The 21455-nt window shown below is 37.2% G+C and overlaps 2 protein-coding genes across 10 annotated transcripts in view; both read right to left on the reverse strand.

Annotated features, from left to right (window-relative positions):
* Positions 1-408: 408 nt before the first annotated feature.
* LOC307157181 (apoptosis facilitator Bcl-2-like protein 14) lies at positions 409-5330 on the reverse strand. The gene is made up of 6 exons (XM_079869024.1): positions 5249-5330; positions 4002-4258; positions 3774-3881; positions 3588-3649; positions 1008-1280; positions 409-922 (listed from the first exon to the last, which is right to left on the reverse strand). Coding segments are annotated over exons 1-6 (741 nt in total). The 5' UTR covers positions 5251-5330; the 3' UTR covers positions 409-883.
* Positions 5331-5812: 482 nt separating this feature from the next.
* Positions 5813-21455, reverse strand: part of dgki (diacylglycerol kinase, iota) — a 45035-nt gene continuing 29392 nt past the window's right edge. For 6 of the 9 annotated variants that reach the window (XM_079869826.1, XM_079869827.1, XM_079869822.1 and 3 more), the window contains exons 12-33: positions 20926-20986; positions 20532-20645; positions 19743-19868; positions 19578-19656; positions 18975-19030; positions 18830-18892; positions 18655-18728; positions 17020-17131; positions 16169-16368; positions 15129-15191; positions 12051-12151; positions 11843-11922; positions 11586-11630; positions 10275-10344; positions 9924-9964; positions 9703-9827; positions 9556-9581; positions 9349-9386; positions 8994-9114; positions 7650-7686; positions 7453-7552; positions 5824-7351 (exon numbers count right to left, since the gene is read on the reverse strand). In XM_079869826.1, coding sequence (XP_079725952.1) covers positions 7235-7351; positions 7453-7552; positions 7650-7686; positions 8994-9114; positions 9349-9386; positions 9556-9581; positions 9703-9827; positions 9924-9964; positions 10275-10344; positions 11586-11630; positions 11843-11922; positions 12051-12151; positions 15129-15191; positions 16169-16368; positions 17020-17131; positions 18655-18728; positions 18830-18892; positions 18975-19030; positions 19578-19656; positions 19743-19868; positions 20532-20645; positions 20926-20986 — 1849 coding nt within the window. In that variant the 3' untranslated portion in view covers positions 5824-7234. Of the gene's footprint in view, positions 7352-7452; positions 7553-7649; positions 7687-8993; positions 9115-9348; positions 9387-9555; positions 9582-9702; positions 9828-9923; positions 9965-10274; positions 10345-11585; positions 11631-11842; positions 11923-12050; positions 12152-15128; positions 15192-16168; positions 16369-17019; positions 17132-18654; positions 18729-18829; positions 18893-18974; positions 19031-19577; positions 19657-19742; positions 19869-20531; positions 20646-20925; positions 20987-21455 lie in introns of all 9 variants that reach the window. The other 3 variants (XM_079869828.1, XM_079869825.1, XM_079869829.1) reach the window with 3 other exon arrangements.

Consider the following 21455-nt stretch of genomic DNA (forward strand, 5'->3'; position numbering starts at 1 on the left):
ATTATAGTTAACTAAAACCATACAATTAGTTATGATAAAATAAACTAAAAATAAATAAACTTTAGCTAAAATAAAACTTAAACCTACTTTACTTCAGCTATAGTTTACAAGAAAACATTGCTCGATTTCATTTAGTTTGACTTGATGCACTATTATATGCACTAAATGTAAATAAAAATGACAAAAACAACTTTAATATAAACTATATTTAATTAAAAAAATATAACATTCAAACCTAGAGGTTAATCAATGACCTTTCACTGATAAAATACTCTATGTATATGGCTAAAAGTATGCAGACACACATATCATCACAAACACTCCTGGAAAGATAAGCCTATTATTTATAAAAGTTCTTCCACATATTTTTACAACCTCATATAGTGTAGTAAAGAAAACAGACAAAATGACTGAGAAATTGTCCAAGTTGTTTAATATAACATTGAACAAAATACAATTATTTAAGCAAAACATTTTTCCTATCCTAATCCTTTCATTCTAGACGCTAAAATACCTGATACATTTTCATTTCAGAACAGTTTTAACAAAAAGATTTGAGCGTCTCATTAAATAAATAAAAAAAGTTTACTAGTACAGCTAAGTAATGTACTGATATTATTATAGTAATGCTACAATCAGTAATGATGTATCATCCTGATTTTCAAAGCATAAAGTTCATGTAATGTTTTAAGACAGTATCCATCGCACTCTTAGTGATGTTTTAAACTATTTCCTCTTTTTTGGCCTCAGTTGTTCGGAGGACCTAGTGAAGAAAAAGTACTGGATCCCTGCTGGTACACTAGAAAATCTCCCTTTTCTCGTGTATAAAGTGACTGTGCCCCTGAGAAAGACGTCTGTAATGTGAGGAGAACATCTCGTCAGCTCACTGGACTTCCTCGTTGGATTCATCTCCAACTTCTCCCTGTGAGAGGGAAAATGGCACTGTGACTAAAGATTCATCCTGTTTTTGCATGTGTTATTAGGCCAGATGTCATTGAGATACTTACATTGCCTACATGCATGTTTCTGCTAATCCAGTTGGAGTAATTTTCCTTTAGATACGTGGCACCGAAGCCCAGCACACGGTTCATCGGATGGTAGTTGACGCCGTAGAGCTGACTGGTGGCTTCACAAATCAGAGCCACGTCAACTTTCTGGTCTTCCTGTTCTGTTGGCAGTTCTGAGGTGACACTTCTACAGAAAGCATCCATCACTTTCTTGAAGAAGCCATACTTGAAAGAGGACTGCAGCGTTTCATATAAGACCTTGTCTTTCTTAATCTGCAGCAGAGGTTCAGAGATAAAACAGAAGATATGTTTACATTTAGTATGTTATTTATATCTATCTATCAATATTTTTTCACAGTGTTGGTTGCAGCAGGAATGATAAAGCAGGATCTATGTGCATCAGTCGCAATCTCAGAAAAACAACCACCACAAACATTGACAATAACGGACAAAGAGCAACTGAAGCTGTTAATAAATAATAAATGTAAATAAATATTAAAATGAGGTTAACCTAATCAAGAAAAATAACATTTGGTTAGCCAGACAAGGCCTGCCATTGAAATTGAGGCAAAATAGTGATATTGTCAAAATCAGTTTGTCTTTAACAGTTGACAAACTCACCATCTTTTTTTGTAATATCAAAATGATGTTTAAAGATTAAGCTTTGCAACCAACAGACACGCTCCATTGATTTTACACTTTTTTGCTGATGTGACATATATATTTTTTATATAATGATTGTTCAAATGTAAAGTCTATTACGGATATTACAAAGTCAAAGTATTTTACAGATAGTAAAAAGACCTCCATTGTGCAGTTCAATTCAGTTTTCCCCATTACAAAGTATATCAACAGCACAGTAAAAAGTTAACTTGAAACATTGACATGAATTATAATTTTTTATTATTAACAGAGGTGGACAAGGTACACAACTTCCTTACTTGAATGAAAGTACAGATACTACTGGTCAAATATTACTCCGTTACAAGTAAAAGTTGTAAAGACCGATTTTTACTTAAGTAAAAGAACAGAAGTACTTGTTTTTAAAAGTACTTGAGTATCAAAAGTAAATTTCAATGCATTGTTTTATTATTGTTGCATTGTTGTGTAATACTTACAGTACCTTATGCCTCTGAATCTATGCCTACCCTCATATCAATATCAAATTTATTTCTAGAACACAGTTCCAGTAGTGGGATTGAATGTGAGATTGAATAAGTGCACTCAATAACGTCCACAATGTTTTCAGGTTGATGTCAGAATCCAACGCCAGATTGATATTAATCTCTAACGTTGGACAGGCGTTGTATTGTGGTTGAAAACGGAAATCGTGTTGACGTCAGAAACTAACATCAGTTGGTTTCTGACGTCAATCCGACTTTCATTTCTAGCCAAAATGCAACCCCTGCAAAAATGCAACCCCTGTGGGTCCCTGCAACCAAAATCATCCCCTGACTGACATTACTACTTTCTACTCAAGGACCTGACAGAATTGTAGTGGAGTAAAAAGTACGATATTTGTCTTTCAAACGTAGTGAAGTTAAAGTAAAAGGTTTCCAGAAAAAATAATACTCAAGTAAAGTACAGATACTCAAAAAGTGTACTTAAAGGGTTAGTTCACCCAAAAATGAAAATTCTGTCAGTAATTACTCACCCTCATGTTGTTCCAACCGCGTAAGACCTTCGTTCATCTTCGGAACACAAATTAAGATATTTTTGATGAAATCTGAGAGCTGATCACTCCTCCATAGACTTCTAAGGGACCGAAACTTGCTGGCCCAGAAAAGTTATTAAAGAGATCGTTAATATAGTCCAAGTGACTACAGTGGCTCAATCTTAAGTTTATCAAGCGACGAGAATACTTTTTGTGCGCAAAAACAAACAAAAATAACGACTTTATTCCACTATTCATTTCCTTCTCTCTGGGCCTCGTAGTGTTTTTGCACGTCATCACGCATCACACACATGACCAGCTTCGGCCAATTGTGAGCCTGCGTGATGACGTGTAACACAGACGCGCAGCGCAAAAACACTACGTTAACCAACTAGAGGCCCAGAGAGAAGGAAATGAAAAGTGGAATAAAGTCGTTATTTTTGTTTGTTTTTGCGCACAAAAAGTATTCTTAAGATTGAACCACTGTAGTCACTTGGACTATATTAACGATCTCTTTAATAACTTTTCTGGGCCAGCAAGTTTCAATCACTTAAAAGCCTATGGAGGAGTGAGACAGCTCTCAGATTTAATCAAAAATATCTTAATTTATGTTCCGAAGATGAACGAAGGTCTTACGCGGTTGGAACAACATGAGGGTGAGTAATTACTGACAGAATTTTCATTTTTGGGTGAACTAACCCTTTAAGTACAGTACTCAAGTAAATGTACTTTGTTACTGTCCACCTCTGATTATTAATGTTGTTTGTAGACTTTTGGAATCAACTGTTATGTAAATAATGGTATAGAAAAACATGATGTATTATAAAATAGGCACAATGGACGGCATTAAAATTCAGGTAACTGTGTTTGCAGAGACACCTGGTGGTCAGGTGTAACATCTCATTAAATTACATCATTCCACTGACCTTTGCATCCAGCTCATCGCCATGTACTCTGAGGATCTCCACCAGCCTTTGCACAACATCAGCTGAGAGAACAGATTCAGGAATGAGAAGTTCAGTTTGCAATCTTCTCTGAATTAAGCAACTCGGTGACCGCTAAAACTTCGATCAGATATAGAAATCAAAAGAGAAGAATGAGCTTGAACTCACCATCACTATCTGTTTCTATATCACTTGTAGTGAAGTGCACAGAATCTGATATCTCTGTCAATTCACTGACAATGTTTTCCATCTCATCCACTTTCCCATCATCTGAATCTGTAAGAAGAGAGGATAGCACATCATAAGCTCGAATCTCCAAAATCTCACTTCATAGAGAATGTTTTATAATAAAAAAAACACACACATATGAAGGTCAATATTATATTTCCCTCTCACCTAGCACTGCTTGCTGTAGTTCAGGTGTATCATCTGTCTTGGGTTTAATACATTTTGTAAAGAAAGAAAATCTCGATTTCTTCTTTTTGCGCATTCTCTTTGCTTTGCCGGGTTTTTCAGACGGCTCTCTCTCTGGGATGTCCTGCTGGAGACTGGTGTCCATGGGTCGTCTCTTGCGGGCGTACGACTTAAGGAGTCTGAACTCCAGACTGTCCTCCGCAGGAATCTGGACATCACCATTGCTGTGCTCCTGGGCCCTGGTCAGTTATCAAAACTTCATCAAAACACTTGGAGCAGCAAGTTGAGTGCAACCTAATCTTTAAAGGTGGTGCACTCAGTATAACTTTCATTTACTGAACAGTATTAATAATTGTGTAACACACCACATTAAGTACTGTAAAACTGATTTTTATAGGCTTCTGGTATGAATGGAGTCATCAGCTCATGTGGATATACATCATTTTTCAAATTCCTATTCATTTATTTATCTGTAAAACTTTCCATGAGGAAACATTACTGAGCAAACCTTTAACTTACAAATCAGGGGCTTAATTTAACTTTTAACATTTTTAAAATCCAACCGTAACAGTATATCTTATATTTTTTAAAGTATAAATTCCGCTCAAATTCTTAGATAAACAACCAGAAGCTTAAATGAACCATATGAGGTTAAGATGAAATTAAATTGAACATAAGAGCTAAGTTAGTTGTAGTATTCTAATTTAACTTTAACATTAACTGTTTGTAAAAACGAACTAAAACATGCATTAATGCACTTGCAATAGATGGTCTAAAGCTTAAGCGTATTTTACCGTGAATATTCCTTTAACTTACATTTAATTTTACAATCAAATGAAAAGTTTAATTCATGAAAATGACATTTAAGGTAGATTTGGTTCATTAGTGACCTCACGGTCGCTGTGTAAATAGAGTGAATGTGTCTGGGCATGTTCGTCAAACTTCTCCATTAACTCGTTTATAATATACTGTCTATGCATTAACTCCATTTAACGTTTGTTTCCCTTTTACTTCCGACATTTCCATAAGTTTAGATCTAAATATCACTCATGACAAAATGTTTTGAGCAGTCTCGTATATTTCTACATCTAAGCTAACCGGACTGAAGTCACGGAAGTGTGAACCAAATGTACTTAATCATCTTTACGAAAAACAGGACAAAAATCTGAGACAGTCACTATTAAAGTTTTCTCTATGTGAATAAATATAGTGAAAGTTAAAACACTTACATGACTCGTTGTATTCAGCCTGTGATAAGCTTCAGAGGATTGAAAAAAGTTTCACTATATATTATACGCGCTGGGCGGAGCCAAACTGACTGCGTAGTGCGTCATTACGTAGTGACTCAACACACGTTCATATATACACACACAATGAATCAACAAGTTTCATTCAAACCAAATGATTCATTGATTTCGATCATATAACTATTAATCATACAGCTTAGACTACAAAATTACATGCTTTATATTATATTAGCTCTTTATATTAACTTTCTCAGTTTTGAATACTAGAAATATAGTGCATAATTCATTGGCTAAGGCTACATTTTTATATGCTTTCATTGCATGGAATGGGCATCCTGAACATGGTCATGCTAAGCACTTTTTTGTGTGTTGTCAACTTTGAACAAACTTTAATTTTTGGGTGATCTATCCATTAAAAAGAGCTTAAACAGTCCCTTGAAATGGTAAATGAGAATGAATGGTTATTTTAAGTTTGCACATACTGTATTACAGCATTTAGGGCAATAAAGGGGGGAGAAAGATAAATGTTCATACTTGGGATCAGTTGAGTCAAGAGTGCAGACAATGCATGTTATTTATTTTTTACAGTAGTTTCTTTAACATCAGGTACATCAATGACTTTTCCATAAAACACACAAAACACTGGTGCTTTCCTTCCGACTGCCCTTTAATGAGGAAAAATTCCCACATGGGAGGGATGATTCCCGCAACATTTCACATCTCCACCATGTCTACTCACCCCGTGACCTCATACACACCTAAAATAGATATTTAGAAATTAGAAAAAACTAAAACATTCAAGTAGTCCCATCTTTTAAAAGATTTAAAAAAAAGCAAAATACAACCACTGAACAATTTTTAGATAACTTAAAAATTAAAAAAAGAAATAATGCCATTTCATTACATAATCACTGAGGGGTAGAAACATCCAGAGAGGTAACAAAATTCCATGCACAATAATGTGTTAAAATCTCAACTGATAATACAAGATGACACAGCAGATCACTCATATGGAAATGGATCTCAGAGGCTCAGCGTGATCCTACAGGCAGCCGTTTTCATGCATTTCCCGTCGTGAGTGATTTGACATGGTACAGGACTAAGTAATGTTACAGAAGAGTTCGAAATTCCACACAACTCTCGTCAGTGTCTTTCTTGCGTTCATTTGGTTTAGTCATTCTTCTCGCAGGCCAGTGTCGTCAAACGCAACCTTTATAATGGAGCCAAAAATCTGCTGCCATCACTGGAAAAAACGCATCCGGTTCCTTTGCTCGTCTTGAAACATTAATGTAATGTAATATTAAATAGATAAATGCACAAATGTCATCCATTCATATTGCATTGAAAATGGCTCAGATGTTTTCTCGTTGTCATAAGATAATTTCACAATCACGCCACTGTAACGGCACACAAACAGATGAGGAGGAAACAGATTGTGTAAAGTCTGTAGTTATGTAGATTTCCGATCATCAACCACTGGGGTTCCAGCTTAAAACCTCTGCAGCTCTTTTGAAAACTCCCTGGAAGAAGATCCTCTTCCAAACAAACTCTGATCCAATGACGAGTCTCTTCAGGAGCAGATGGTGTTTTTCCTGTCTGTGTGTCTTTGGCACACATCATGATGCACGAAAGCATGTTTAAACGTCTTTTGTGTCTCTAAACCTAACTCTTGACGAAGCAAAACCCAATCCATCTTTGAATAAATAGTTATAATAAATAAGAGCAATAAATAAATGCTAGGTCAGAGCCTACAGTAAAAAAAAAACCCACAGTGACATCAGTGGAAAAACAACAGCTAGACATTTTCCTGTTCGCCGAGGACTTTCTTAGCCCGGGGCGCTCTGGATACACCTCTCTTTCTCTTCCCCCCCCTCAAGCTCTCTCGTTCGAGTTTGAGGCGCGTGGAGGAGTGCCGACAGCCACTTTCTGTGGGTACATTTCTTCCTAACACTAAGCGCGTGAGCCCGTTCATACAGCCGTCTCCAGATCCTCGTGTGCCACGGGCTCATCTACCGGCTGGCTCTCCATGAGGGACGCCAACTCCAAGTTCCCGGTATCCAGGGCACAATCCTTGGGAGTTTTTCCCTAAAAGGGAAATAGTTGTGTTTATAAACTAGTACACACTAGTGCTACTATTCTTCCACAATCTAGACTAGAAAGGAAGAGGAAACGAGGAGATTTTTTACCAGGAAGTTTGTTTTGCTAAGGGAAGCCCCAGCCTCCAGCAGACGTCTGCATACCTCACGGTGCTGCTGGGATGCTGCTTTGTGCAATGCGGTGTCGCCTCTGGAAAAAAACAGAAGTCAGGACAAATGAAAGGACTGTTTACAGGAAATGACCGGTTCTATCACGCAAATAAGTAGATCAAACCACAACTACGTACGTGTCTCTCTCAGTTAAATCCAACATCAGCTTTGACCCTGAAAGAAACAGAGACTGCATGTGAGTGAGAAGAGATTTTTATATGTACAGTATAGGGCTGGAGCCTATCCTAGTTTCTTATACGTTGAGTGTTAATTCACTTTCTGTGCACTCATCTCTCGTTTTGTTTTGTAGAGTGCCCGGTTTATGTTTTCAATTGTTGAGCGTTCTTGTGTTGCCGTGTTCTATGTAGAACGCGGTTTGCGTGCTTTCATGTTACGTTTTGTGTGAACATGTGGCTTTTTATGTCATCGTGTGATCTCTGGCCATGTGCTCTTCTTTTTATGTGTGGTGTAACCACATGCTCTCCCTATTTATTCTCCTTGTGTTTGCAGTCCTGTGCTTGACCGTCATCGTATGCACCCCATATGTCCTGCCCTGCCATATCTAGTCCTGACTTGCCCAGCCTTGTGATAGATATATATATATATGGGATGCATCGAAGTTCCAGCCGCCGAAAATTATCAGCATTTTCGGTTTATGGCCGAAAGAGTAAAAAGGCAGAAAATATAAGCCGAATATATGCCGCCCCGCCCCTCCGCGTTCAGTGATAGGGTTTCACTCTGGCACACCATGTTTTGTAACTTACGAGCAGCTCCAACTTCAAAGCGACTGCTCAGTGTTCCACTAATAATATACTGATATTAATATATTGATATTTAATATTATTCTAATGTAGCCCTATTTTCTGTCCAAATTTTGTGTTAAATAGAAGTAAAAAAAAAAAAAAATCTAAAATCTAAAAATAATCGAATTATTTGTGCAGTTTCATTTTCGGTTTCAGTTTCGGTTTTTGGCCCAGAATTTTCATTTAGGTGAATCCTAATATATATATATATATGGATATAATAGAAAATAAATTAGTATTTACTTATTAAAACATTTTTTTGATGCCCCAAAAACTATTTCGACATTTAATACATATTTAAAATGTTATTTTATTTTCCAAAAACTATCTTGACATTTAGGTCATATTTAAAAATGTCACTTGACATTTAAAGGTTTTTGTTTTAAAAGTGTGCCTGTACTTTCTTTCTTTAAAAAAAAAAAGAAAAGAAAAAAACATAATATTTTAACATAACACTTTTCATCCATTAAGTGTCCAGATACCTTTTGTGCCCATGATTTATTTAGAAATGGATATTAACTCCTAACTGGCTTTGGTTTTGGTTCTCTTAGACATGTGATGGCATCTCAATGGGAAAAAAACTCCCTTCCCTCCCAGTTGAGCATGTAACATAAACTTTGAACCCTGATTACACAAACACAGGAGGGTGCGTGTCCAGGTGCTCGTTCCAACACTCACCGTGCTCTAGAATGAAACTCACAACCTCCGTGTGACCGTGATGGGCGGCTAAGTGTAGAGCGGTGCAGCCCATAGAGTCCCGAACCAACAGACTGACCCCGCTGCCGCAGGAGCCCGGCATCTGTTAAACATGGGTCAGATCATGAGTCAAGAGCATATGAGAGAGCATGCTTTTGAATCATACAAATAAACACTGGTTTTTCGCAGAAGTTTTACTGGTTGCGCAAGTTACACTGCATCATGTGTTGTTGTGCACCACCCTGATGACTCATGAGGGATAACACACTTCTAGAAAACTCTTTCACTTTCAGTTAAAAAAAAAAAAAAGAATGATTCAAATCAAATAAAAACTCACCGCAGACAGGTCTCCTTTAACAGCAGCTGACAATAGAGCTAAAAAAACATTGAGATTTTGTCAGTAACAACCATGTATCTGTGTAACATGTGTAACAATCACATATCCCATGACTTCTGACAGGAAAACCTCCCTGAGTTAAACATAATTTCTAAATGCTTCCTGTCTCTCTACCACTTCAAAGAAATACTTGTGTTTGTACTGTACCTTGTTCATCTGAGGTCAGGGGAACACTGCAATAAGGAAACGAGAGCAAAAAAATCAAATGTAAGCTTTGTTCATGCAATTGCACAGAGCAGTGAGGTATAAAACCGAAAGGAAAGTACGGAAAAATAAGGAATGGATGATTCACACCTGGAACTGGGTTCCACCACCACATCGGGCATTCCAGGAGCTCGAACCTGGCTCACCGCTGGGGCCTCGTGGTCCAGGATGAAAACCTCATCCTGGCATATTTCAGTCACAAAGTGAAGATGCTCCTGTATGTACACACATTACAAGTGCACATTATGCAGCTTCCAATATCTTTTTAATTTTCTATACATATTATTATGTGTACTACTGTCTCATCATACCTGAGCCTTGTCTATGCGATAAAAGCGGTCGGCTGATGTAGCTGGAAACATAATGTACAGTGAAGTGATGATTATTACATACTTTATTGAAGTACACAAATCACAACACATTCCTGTTACTGTGGAGGTTATAAACCTCAGTACTCCAGACAGGAGGCGATAAAGTTTAAATGTTGGTGCCAGATGTGCTTTTATTCAGCTAGCATTAAACAGTTAGGGTGTGTTCACACTTGGCAGGTTTAGTTCCATTAAAATGAACTCTGGTGCAATTGCTGACTTTACTTGCAAAGGTATGTCTCTTCTTATAGTCAGTATAGACAATAGAAACACAGTTCAGATGCGGAGACTCACAGTCTAGGAAGCTCCAGTTTGATGAAAGTCTGTGCGCTGAACTCGGCCATGACAAACCTGTGCTCTCATCCTGAGAACAGACACGAAAAACATCACAGGTGTTCTGTGTCACGCAGTTTGACAAGATGCTGCTTATAATTCAATTCCTGAATTTGACTTAAAATTCAATTCAATTCAGATAACTATTGTAGGTGTAGTTTTAAAGTATGCATATACATTTCAATAACATTATGAATTTCAGTATGATGCACTCATACACACAAAACAAGTATTTTGAGGTATCATTTATTTATATATCACTATATTTAATAAAATAACTTTTATTTTACTAACCACAGTTGAAGACGATTTCATTTCCCACTATGCTCAAAATCAAACTCAAACTATTACATAATTAATAGATTCCAATGTTAATGTGAATATGTATTTTTGATATTTATTTTATCATTACAAAATTAATAGATTTAAAATATAATCTGAGCGTTTATTTTGTTATCACTACAAAGTTAATAGATTCAAATACTGATGTGAATATTTTTTATCAAGTTATCATTACAAAATGAATAGATTTAAATTCTAAATATTTATGAATATTTATTTTATTGTTATCATTAGAAAATTAAAAGATTTAAATTCTGATGTGAATATTTCTTTTTAATATTTCTTTTCATTAAGTTAAAATTAGGAAGTTAATAGATTTAAACTATGATGTGAATATTTTATTAAGTTATCATTACAAAATGAATATATTTAAATTCTAATATAAGATATTTATTTTATTGTTATCACAAAAAGTTATTAATTTTAAGTTATTACAAAATTAATATATTTAAATTCAAATTTGAATATATATTTTTCAATATTTATTTATATTACATTATAAAGTTAATAGATTTAAATTCTGATGTGAAGATTTATATTATTTACCATTACTAAATTAATTATGACTAAAATAATAATTATGTTGTAATGTGATTATTTATTTTTATTATTATTATTAAGTTATCATTACAAAGTGAATTCTTTTTAAATTCATTTTGTGGTGCTGTACGGCAATATCTATTATCTATTATTATCTTAATAAATCTATTTTGATGGTTGAATTAACAGTTTTGACAGGACTGAATTTATATATCCAAAGTCAAAATCAACTTTATTGTCATTTTTAGCACGTTGCATGGCAATGGATTAAAACGAAACACAGGAAACAACAGTGACATGCAGTAAAAGACAACAGTAAATACAGACAAGAATCCCACAAGGTGAGTCAGAATTTGCCTGAATTTTGTCCAACCCTGTCGAGGCGTTTACCTGGTAGTGCACTCTGTGACCAGAAGAGGGCGCTTGATGCAAATCCTGTCAACAACAGACAAAAATTTGTAATTACGAAAATGTATAACATGATGGTGGCATGGTTTGAGATTAAATGATGCAAATGAAATTACAAAAAAACCACAGGACCAGAAACAACATTCAGTTTTACGTCCCAGCAAACAAGAAAAACGTAATCGTATTAATTCATTCCTCAGTGAAATCGGACTGAAAGGAGCAGCATGGGAAGTGCTCACCTCCTGAAGCCTGTCAATGTACAGTCGACAGGTTTCAAGGTCACAGTCTCCTCTCACCACCACGATGCCAACAGGAGTAGCTGAACAAGCAAACACACACACACACACACACACTGAGTTGGCATACAGTCACATATTCACCCTTCCTACAACAGCACTATATTAAGATATGTGAACTGAATTGTGGGAAAGGTTGCGCTTAACTTACAGATGTCACGCAGACGCTCCTTGTCGAACTGCATGCTCTCGTATTCCTGCAGGATGATACGGTTCACGCGCAGACGCAGACGGTCAGGGACTGCATGAGAGCTGCGATGTGCAGACGACCAGAAATGAGAACCGATCCCACATAAAAGCATTCATATGAGATATTAACCAACAGAGGTGGAGGTGGAACAGACATTTTCTTGGTTTTATCTTCTGCTTGCTGATAATGTTCTACATGAAAGGACTGAATCGTAATGGAAAACTATGAAAACTGATGATGAGGAGCTAAAAGAAAACGTGAAAATGAGTTTCACAAAAGGACAGGTGAAGATCAGAAAGGACTGTAGCCATTAATAAAAATGCTTTCTGGGGCCGTTTGGTCTGTTTAGACCAAATCTGTCATCCTTATACAAGTCAACATGATTGACCCTTGACATGTACAAATGAATCATTATTTACTATTATTTATGTAGTAACCTTCTATAACCCTAACCATCATTAAATTGTGTAAATACTATGTGCAATATTTTATAAAGAATTTAGCTTTTTAAAAAATTATTATTTGTCCACATTTGCCGTGCATATAGTCAAAAATGGTGGTATAAAAGAAAAAAAAAATTTACTGAAAAAATTTAAAATAAATAAAAATAAAACACTAAACACATTTTTTTTATGAATATTGATTTATTCTAAATTATTTTCTTATTATTTAATAATTATAAAATAGTTATTTATTTTTATTATGTTATCATTACAAAGTTAATAGATTTAAATTCTAATGTGAACTTTTTTATTATTTATTTTTAGTACGTTATCGTTACAAAATTGACATTTAAATTCTAGTATGACAATTTATTTTTAAATTATTTTTATTTATTAGGACATTTTGTGGTGCTGTATGGCAATATTAAAATCTATTTTAATGGCTGAATGAATTGCTTTGACAGTACTGAACTTATACACTCACCTAAAGGATTATTAGGAACACCTGTTCAATTTCTCATTAATGCAATTATCTAATCAACCAATCACATGGCAGTTGCTTCAATGCATTTAGGGGTGTGGTCCTGGTCAAGACAATCTCCTGAACTCCAAACTGAATGTCAGAATGGGAAAGAAAGGTGATTTAAGCAATTTTGAGCGTGGCATGGTTGTTGGTGCCAGACGGGCCGGTCTGAGTATTTCACAATCTGCTCAGTTACTGGGATTTTCACGCACAACCATTTCTAGGGTTTACAAAGAATGGTGTGAAAAGGGAAAAACATCCAGTATGTGGCAGTCCTGTGGGCGAAAATGCCTTGTTGATGCTAGAGGTCAGAGGAGAATGGGCCGACTGATTCAAGCTGATAGAAGAGCAACTTTGACTGAAATAACCACTCGTTACAACCGAGGTATGCAGCAAAGCATTTGTGAAGCTACAACACGCACAACCTTGAGGCGGATGGGCTTCAACAGCAGAAGACCCCACCGGGTACCAATCATCTCCACTACAAATAGGAAAAAGAGGCTACAATTTGCACGAGCTCACCAAAATTGGACAGTTGAAGACTGGAAAAATGTTGCCTGGTCTGATGAGTCTCGATTTCTGTTGAGACATTCAGATGGTAGAGTCAGAATTTGGCGTAAACAGAATGAGAACATGGATCCATCATGCCTTGTTACCACTGTGCAGGCTGGTGGTGGTGGTGTAATGGTGTGGGGGATGTTTTCTTGGCACACTTTAGGCCCCTTAGTGCCAATTGGGCATCGTTTAAATGCCATGGCCTACCTGAGCATTGTTTCTGACCATGTCCATCCCTTTATGACCACCATGTACCCATCCTCTGATGGCTACTTCCAGCAGGATAATGCACCATGTCACAAAGCTCGAATCATTTCAAATTGGTTTCTTGAACATGACAATGAGTTCACTGTACTAAAATGGCCCCCACAGTCACCAGATCTCAACCCAATAGAGCATCTTTGGGATGTGGTGGAACGGGAGATTCGTGCCCTGGATGTGCATCCCACAAATCTCCATCAACTGCAAGATGCTATCCTATCAATATGGGCCAACATTTCTAAAGAATGCTTTCAGCACTTTGTTGAATCAATGCCACGTAGAATTAAGGCAGTTCTGAAGGCGAAAGGGGGTCAAACACAGTATTAGTATGGTGTTCCTAATAATCCTTTAGGTGAGTGTATATATATAGGAATAATTATGCATAATTTAATAAAAAGTTTGTCACAAAACGGTTTTTTTTTTTTTCATTCCTGCAGGCAAAAAATGATTGTAAAAACCACCTGCAAAAGCTTAGAAAGATAAAATGCTTAAAGGGTTAGTTCACCCAAAAATGAAAATTCTGTCAGTAATTACTCACCCTCATGTTGTTCCAACCCCGTAAGACCTTCGTTCATCTTCGGAACACAAATTAAGATATTTTTGATTAAATCTGAGAGCTGATCACTCCTCCATAGGCTTTTAAGTGATTGAAACTTGCTGGCCCAGAAAAGTTATTAAAGAGATCGTTAATATAGTCCAAGTGACTACAGTGGCTCAATCTTAAGTTTATCAAGCGATGAGAATACTTTTTGTGCTTTTGTGCTAACTTTTCTGGGCCAGCAAGTTTCAATCACTTAGAAGCCTATGGAGGAGTGATCAGCTCTCAGATTTAATCAAAAATATATTAATTTGTGTTCCGAAGATGAACGAAGGTCTTACGGGGTTGGAACAACATGAGGGTGAGTTATTACTGACAGAATTTTCATTTTTGGGTGAACTAACCCTTTAAAATGCATTATTTATCGAACGGCCTAGAAGATGTCAACTAAAACAGCAGAGCAAGCAATGAAATTATGTTGAGAGGTTACTAAAACAAACACTGTTTTTGCACTCTGCTTGTGTGCAATAAGACCAGAAACATGTATTAAGACAGTAAACAGGGTCGATTTGATAATTTCATGTTGACTTTAAGATGCACATCAACAGGACAACACCTCAATACACTGTAAGCTGGGCGGAAAACACAAAACACACACACACACACCCGCTCTGTCAGCAGGCCGAGGTGTGTGACACGGCTGTGTATACCATACTTACACAGAGAAGGAGTCGGGGGGAGCAGAGAGGCGGCGCAGGTCGGCTGCGCACACTTTCTGAATGCTGAGTCAGCGCAGCCACACAGGAACACAGGCAGCACAGCCAAGCCAGTCAGCACAAGAGAGAGAGAGAGAGAGAGAGATGGAGGCGGAGAGGGACAAACGCATGAAGGGCGACCAGTAATTAAGGAGGAGAAAGAAAGATGGAGACAAGGAAAGAAAAAGAAAGAAAAACACACTGAGGCACTGCAGAGCAGCAAACAGACCGTGAGAGAGGTTCTAGAAGAGCAGTGCATTAGTGCTGTTACTAGAACATTCATCAGTCAAGCACACATGAGCTGGTGTTATGCCTGCTACTGACTTGAGATTTCGGATTACTGATCACACTGTACAACATGTATGTAGACTGTATGATTATGACACCTTTTGAATCGTAGGCTACGACGCAAGTTAGTATAGAAGAATAAAACGTCATCAGCATGCGCTAGTGGTAAACAAAGAGAGGAAGATGAATCACTTTTTGGCAATTGTGGTTTTTATGTGCGCTGAAAAAAAGAGGAGGAATCGAAAGAGGAGAATATGGATGTGGTTATGGCTAGGGGAACAGAGGCCAACTTTGCATGGCAATTTTGCAAATGGAGCTTGAGGTAAATAAATAAAGTTTTAGTGCCATGTCGCGTTGATCAATACGCAATTTCATGTTGCATTTTTATTGGCTCGTCAGTAGACGCAATCTTGCTCTCGTCACTGTTGTTTTGTATCAAGAAAACCATAAAATGACTGTGTGTCAAAGTCAGTCTCTAAATATTTGACCTTGTAATAACAGGACTAGGTTAGTTCAGGTTGTCCAATAACACGTAGTAAAACACCATAATATGCATGAATGGGAGATCAAAACGTCTTTTAAAAATCACTCACAAAAAGTTTTCAAAACACTTTTACATCTTGCACATCTGCATTTGTCAAAATGCATATGTATTGTGCACTGATGCATGAGTGGATTAAGTAGTACATTTGAGTGCAGATTATTTTGTGACTCACTCATTGAGCAGCGGCACAGATGTGCGTCTCTTGCTCTTCTGCACCATGTTGGCCTGGTTCCTCAGTGATATGTGCAGGGTCGAGGGCGTGAGGCGACACGGTTCGCCGTCCACCTGCACGGGCAGCGTCTTGAAGGTGGTGAGGATGACCTCTCTGCACTGATGCAGCCGTTCTCCGTGGCCGCCCACCTGCAGCGCCGCCTTGTGTTAAGACAGGGAAATGCATGTAAGCCTTAAGCCTTAAAACTGCAACAAAGACTATACATACAGACCCTTTACAAACAATTAGAATATCATGGAAAAGTTTATTTCTTTCCATAATTCCTTTCAAAACGTTAAACTTCCATAGATTATAGATTCAGGGCCCACAACTTAAAAGATTTCAAGTATTTAGTTGTTTATTTGTACATAATTTGGGCTTTCAGCTCATAAAACCCCCGAAACCCACTTCATGCTTCCTTCATTTTCCAGCAGGATTTGCACCTGCCCACACTGCCAAAAGAACCAAAACCTGGTTCAATGACCATGGTATCACTGTGTAATTACTGTGTGATTTCATGTAATATTCAAATTTTTTGAAATCCTGTTTTCGTGGGTTTTATGAGGTAGAAGCCCAAATTATGTACAAATAAACAACTAAATACTTGAAATCGTTTAAGTTGTGGGCCCTGAATCTATAATCTATGGAAGTTTAACGTTTTGAATGGAATTATGGAAATAAATAAACTTTTCCATGATATTCTAATTTTTTGGAAAGGGTCTGTATTACTATGGGAAAGTGAAAAAGTGCAACGTGCAATATGGCAGAATAAGTCCAGCTCTAAATAAAAGAGCCAATCGCCAATTGCTCACCAGAGAGGCCATGGTGAAACCAATCACCTCGATGCAGCCGTCGTCATGCCTCTGAGGCTCAAAATCTCTGTGGTCGCCCGTGTTTCCCCATGGCATGGTACCAGCACAGTACCTACAGAGAGAGAGTACAGCGTTTAATGAGGTATGTAAAATAAGACAGTCCTGTTGACATGTTTAAAAAAAAAGTATGAATCCTTCAGATAAAAACTGGGATAGAGCTGCACGATTAATCATTAAAAGATCCAACCCACATGATCTTATTCCTAAGTGACAATTATTCGGCCATGTCTATTAAACCTTTGACAAAATCACAGCAGAACATTCAAATCTGTGCTGGCGCTGATCAGTTACATCCTTACACCAGTAGGTGGCGACAAGTGACTGTTAAAAATGTGCGAGTCATTGAATCATTCATTGAAGAGATTTGTTCAAAAACGCTGATTCATCCAGTAATAGGGCTGTGCAACGATTAATCGCGATTAATCGCATCCAAAATAAAAATTTGTGTTTACATAATATATGTGTGTGTACTGTGCATAAATATTTTGTATATATAAATACACACATGCATGTATATATTTAAGAAAAATGTGTTATTTATATATAAAATATTTATATTTATAATTATATATATATATATATATATATATATATATATATGTATGTATAAACATATATACATGCAAATATACATGAATATGTGTGTATTTATATACAAAATAATTATACATAGTACACACATATATTATGTAAACAAACTTTTATTTTGGCTGCGATTAATCGCGATTAATCGTTGCACAGCCCTATCCAGTGATGAAATAAGTTAAATAAGTTTAATAAGAAATAAGTCTTTTTTTGAGTTTGAGTTGATTTTTTAAAACAATTATTCATTCAAATTAGATATCTTTTAAATAGACTGCAGCAATACACATTTTGTCCAAATCTTTTTATATTTAAATGTGTTTTCATTGGAATCAGTTTGCATGACCCTTTTCATCACCACTATATTTCATATTGGGTTAAATAAAAAACATCTATCCAGTTAACAGCAACAACTAAATAAATAATAAAAGTAAAAAAAAAAAAAAGCTATAAAATGTAATTAAAATAATTGCTTTAAAATAAATGCTTTCAGTCTGCAGTGTGTCATTTTAATGCTCTATGCAGTTTCTGAGAAAATGCAGAAATTGCCCAACCCTATTATTATGTAACATTTTCCCCACGCAGATTATTTAAAATATTGGTTTGATCTTTCTAAAATCAAATTTGAGGAAGTGACATCACAGAAGTCAGAAGATTAACAGTTCTTCATTACAGCCACACTTATTATAATTGACCTTTTCAAGCTCAACATTTAAACACTGTTGTGCGAAAAACAATCGCAGTAATATATTTGTACGGAATTGTTTTTTTCTTGGCACTAAGTACAAAAACAATGTGTTAGCTGAGGCCATTATTAGATGTTTTGTACTGACCTTCAACCCAGACACATTTCTAATGTACCAGACTTGGCAGAAAAACATGTTTTGAAAGTTTTATTACAAGGCACATACTACCAAAGTGTTACTACCTGAATTTATTATTTACAAAAAGAAGACGACATAATTAGCAAAAACTCTTATTTTTGCAGCAAACCTGGGAATATTCAAGAAGACGATGCACTGAAACTTCAGTTCCTGGATCTTGGGTGTGAGATCCGTACCATCACACTGTCAGTACAGAGAACAACATGTTAAATATCAGGTGGACAATGGGAAAAGTTAGCATTAGCAGACAGGAACAGGGGTTCCAGGTGAAGTTTCATACTCACCACCACTCTGACATGCTTAGACAGATCCCTGGAGCTCCGCTGGAGAAAGTCGGAGAAAGCCGCCTGAGGGGACAAAACTAAGAGTCACTCTCTTACAAACACACACACACACCACTTATTCTGTCAGAAAGGGAACTCTGCCTACCCCTGCATAGAACATCTTGTTACGGAAGCGACTGTTGAATTTCTCGGGGTTGGCTTCTGTGAAGGAACACAACGACACAAATGATTATGATTCTGAGAATGAAAAAGAATGAGAAAGAACAAATACATGAAGATATCGGCCAACAAGGACATTTTACTAAATGCCACACACGTGCACAGCCAATAAAGTGAGTCAAGAATTTTAAAAGGGTCATATCATAGAAAACATGATCTTTTGAAATAATTCACAATCATCACGGCTATTAGGTCATCATATTAACATATGCCCACTAAACATTTACTATACACATCAAGGCCTATTCAGTATTCAGCAGCTTGACTCGGCCAAACATAACATTCACATATAAAAGGTCATTTACATATATACGTTTTAAAGGTTCAGTAATACGTCAATATGTAAAATGCACACATTTGCACATATATACGTCACAAACATTTACTATACACATCAAGGCCTATTCAGTATTCAGCAGCTTGACTCGGCCAAACATAACATTCACATATAAAAGGTCATTTATATATATAAGTTTTAAAGGTTCAGTAATACGTCAATATGTAAAATGCACACATATACGTCACAAACCTCTAGATTCGTGGAACTCCAGGGTGACGTGGGCATCAAAGCCGAGGCTGAAGTAGTTATTGAACACGTTAAGAGGAAGCTGATAAAAGACAACAAAGAGACACATTGTAATATCAGCAGCGTATAAACGTAACATATATCCTGGTGTATATCTACAGCGATCACCTTCTGCGTGCCCTCCTCCGGCTGAGCAGCCGAACGCTCCACCTGCAGATTCCAGCGGTCCAACTGCACCACCGTACCGTCCTCCACGTGACACAAGACCTTAGACACCGGCTCGTCGGTGTAACCCTGAAACATGAAGAGATCATGTTGAGTTGAGAGGTCTTACCTTACACAACACAGCTACTGTATGTAAAGGGCTATTTACTCCTGGCATAAACACAGTGCTTGACATGAATAGCAATGATTATACCATCAATTCGAATGTTCAGAGTGGACAGCGAGGATCATTATACCCGCTTCATTGCTAATAACAGACTTTCGATAAAGGCATGGGGAAAAAACGAGAGAGACACTCCAGATTCCATGGCCAGTGTTTCTCCAGGCATGCGGTCAGAGTATAATGGAAAATAATGAGCGGCATTTATCAGTGACAACCACTTAGATGGCCAACTGCACAATTACAGCCTCTCAGCCAATCAGAGCAGCCCGATCATATCCAGCTAATGCTGTTTGCTTTCACACGCTCCTGTGTTGTGTAAAACAAACCAAATTAAAATTCAAAGGTGCTGTTATTCAGCATTTCATGAGTAAGATGAGGGTGAAATGTGTGATGGATGCTAGCTTTATGTGATAGCAGCATGTTTGCAATAGGAAATGGTGATTTCCACTAGCAATAGTCAGGGGAAACGTGCCCCTAGCTAAGAATGGAGAAAGCATACACACAGGCATACAGGGGAATCAAACTATTTATTAATCACTTAAAGAAGATTTAAAGATGAGTTGACTCACCCCTCCCCAGTTCAGAGTCCTGGCAAGGTCATTTCCTGTACCAAGAGGAAGCACAGCTACAGGAGGTTGTGGGTTCATCTGAAGTTCATCTAAGGCCGAGAGAATCCAGCCCACCTAGACAAAAGAGGACAAACTAGTCATTCGGGGGCAGAAATGCCAAAAGCGCCGCTCAGGAAATCCAAGTTTCATCTTGCATGGGTCATGCATCTAGAAATTACCCGTAAGAAAGCATGACAGGGCAAACCACAGACCCACTATTAGCTAATAACAGTGTTTCGCCACTGCTTGTTGCTTTTCAGTTCATTGTCGTTCCACATATCTGTCACCAGAGGGAGATGCGTCCAAAATGTTTAACCTTCTAGCGGGTTGGACATATCTGATCATCCCAACATACCGTTCCATCTCCTCCACAGGCGAGGATGCGAAGATTTGGCACTTTCCTGTATAATTCCAGCCTGATGGACAGAGGGAAACAAATAGTGATGTTTGTTACTGATGCATTTGCAATCAATTAGCATTAAAAAGTGACCCCAAACAGTATTTGGATGCTTAAAGGTATAGCGGAGGATTTTCCCGAATTTTAGAACAGAACCGCCCTCTCCACTTTTTGAAAAAATGCACATGCGCAACACTCTACCTGCTCCCGAGAGCATGCACGAGCTAATCATAGCTTACATTAACTTTTACTAGCAGTGATTTTAAATGGATTTCTCCAAATAGCATGCCAAACTTTACCTGTCAAGTAGAAACTTCGCGACTGAGGCATCAGTGGGAAGCCCAACCTGTGTTCTGAGCGCAGCCATCGTGTGAATCGTGTGCACGAGCACGTACGACGGCCTTACGTAAACATATCACCAGAATGATTGACACTTAGGAGGACCAATAGTCTTGATGATCCACCCGGAAAAAGAAAATCCTCCGCTA

Source organism: Squalius cephalus (assembly GCF_949319135.1).
Source record: "Squalius cephalus genome assembly, chromosome: 4".
NCBI lineage: Eukaryota > Metazoa > Chordata > Actinopteri > Cypriniformes > Leuciscidae > Squalius > Squalius cephalus.

Excerpts from the sequence above, each read along its gene's own strand:
- LOC307157181 (XM_079869024.1), bottom strand. Across the intron at positions 3,650-3,773 it reads TATAGAAACAGATAGTGATG|CTGATGTTGTGCAAAGGCTG; the intron begins GTGAGTTCAAGC and ends CTGTTCTCTCAG. Across the intron at positions 1,281-3,587 it reads GCGATGAGCTGGATGCAAAG|ATTAAGAAAGACAAGGTCTT; the intron begins GTCAGTGGAATG and ends CCTCTGCTGCAG.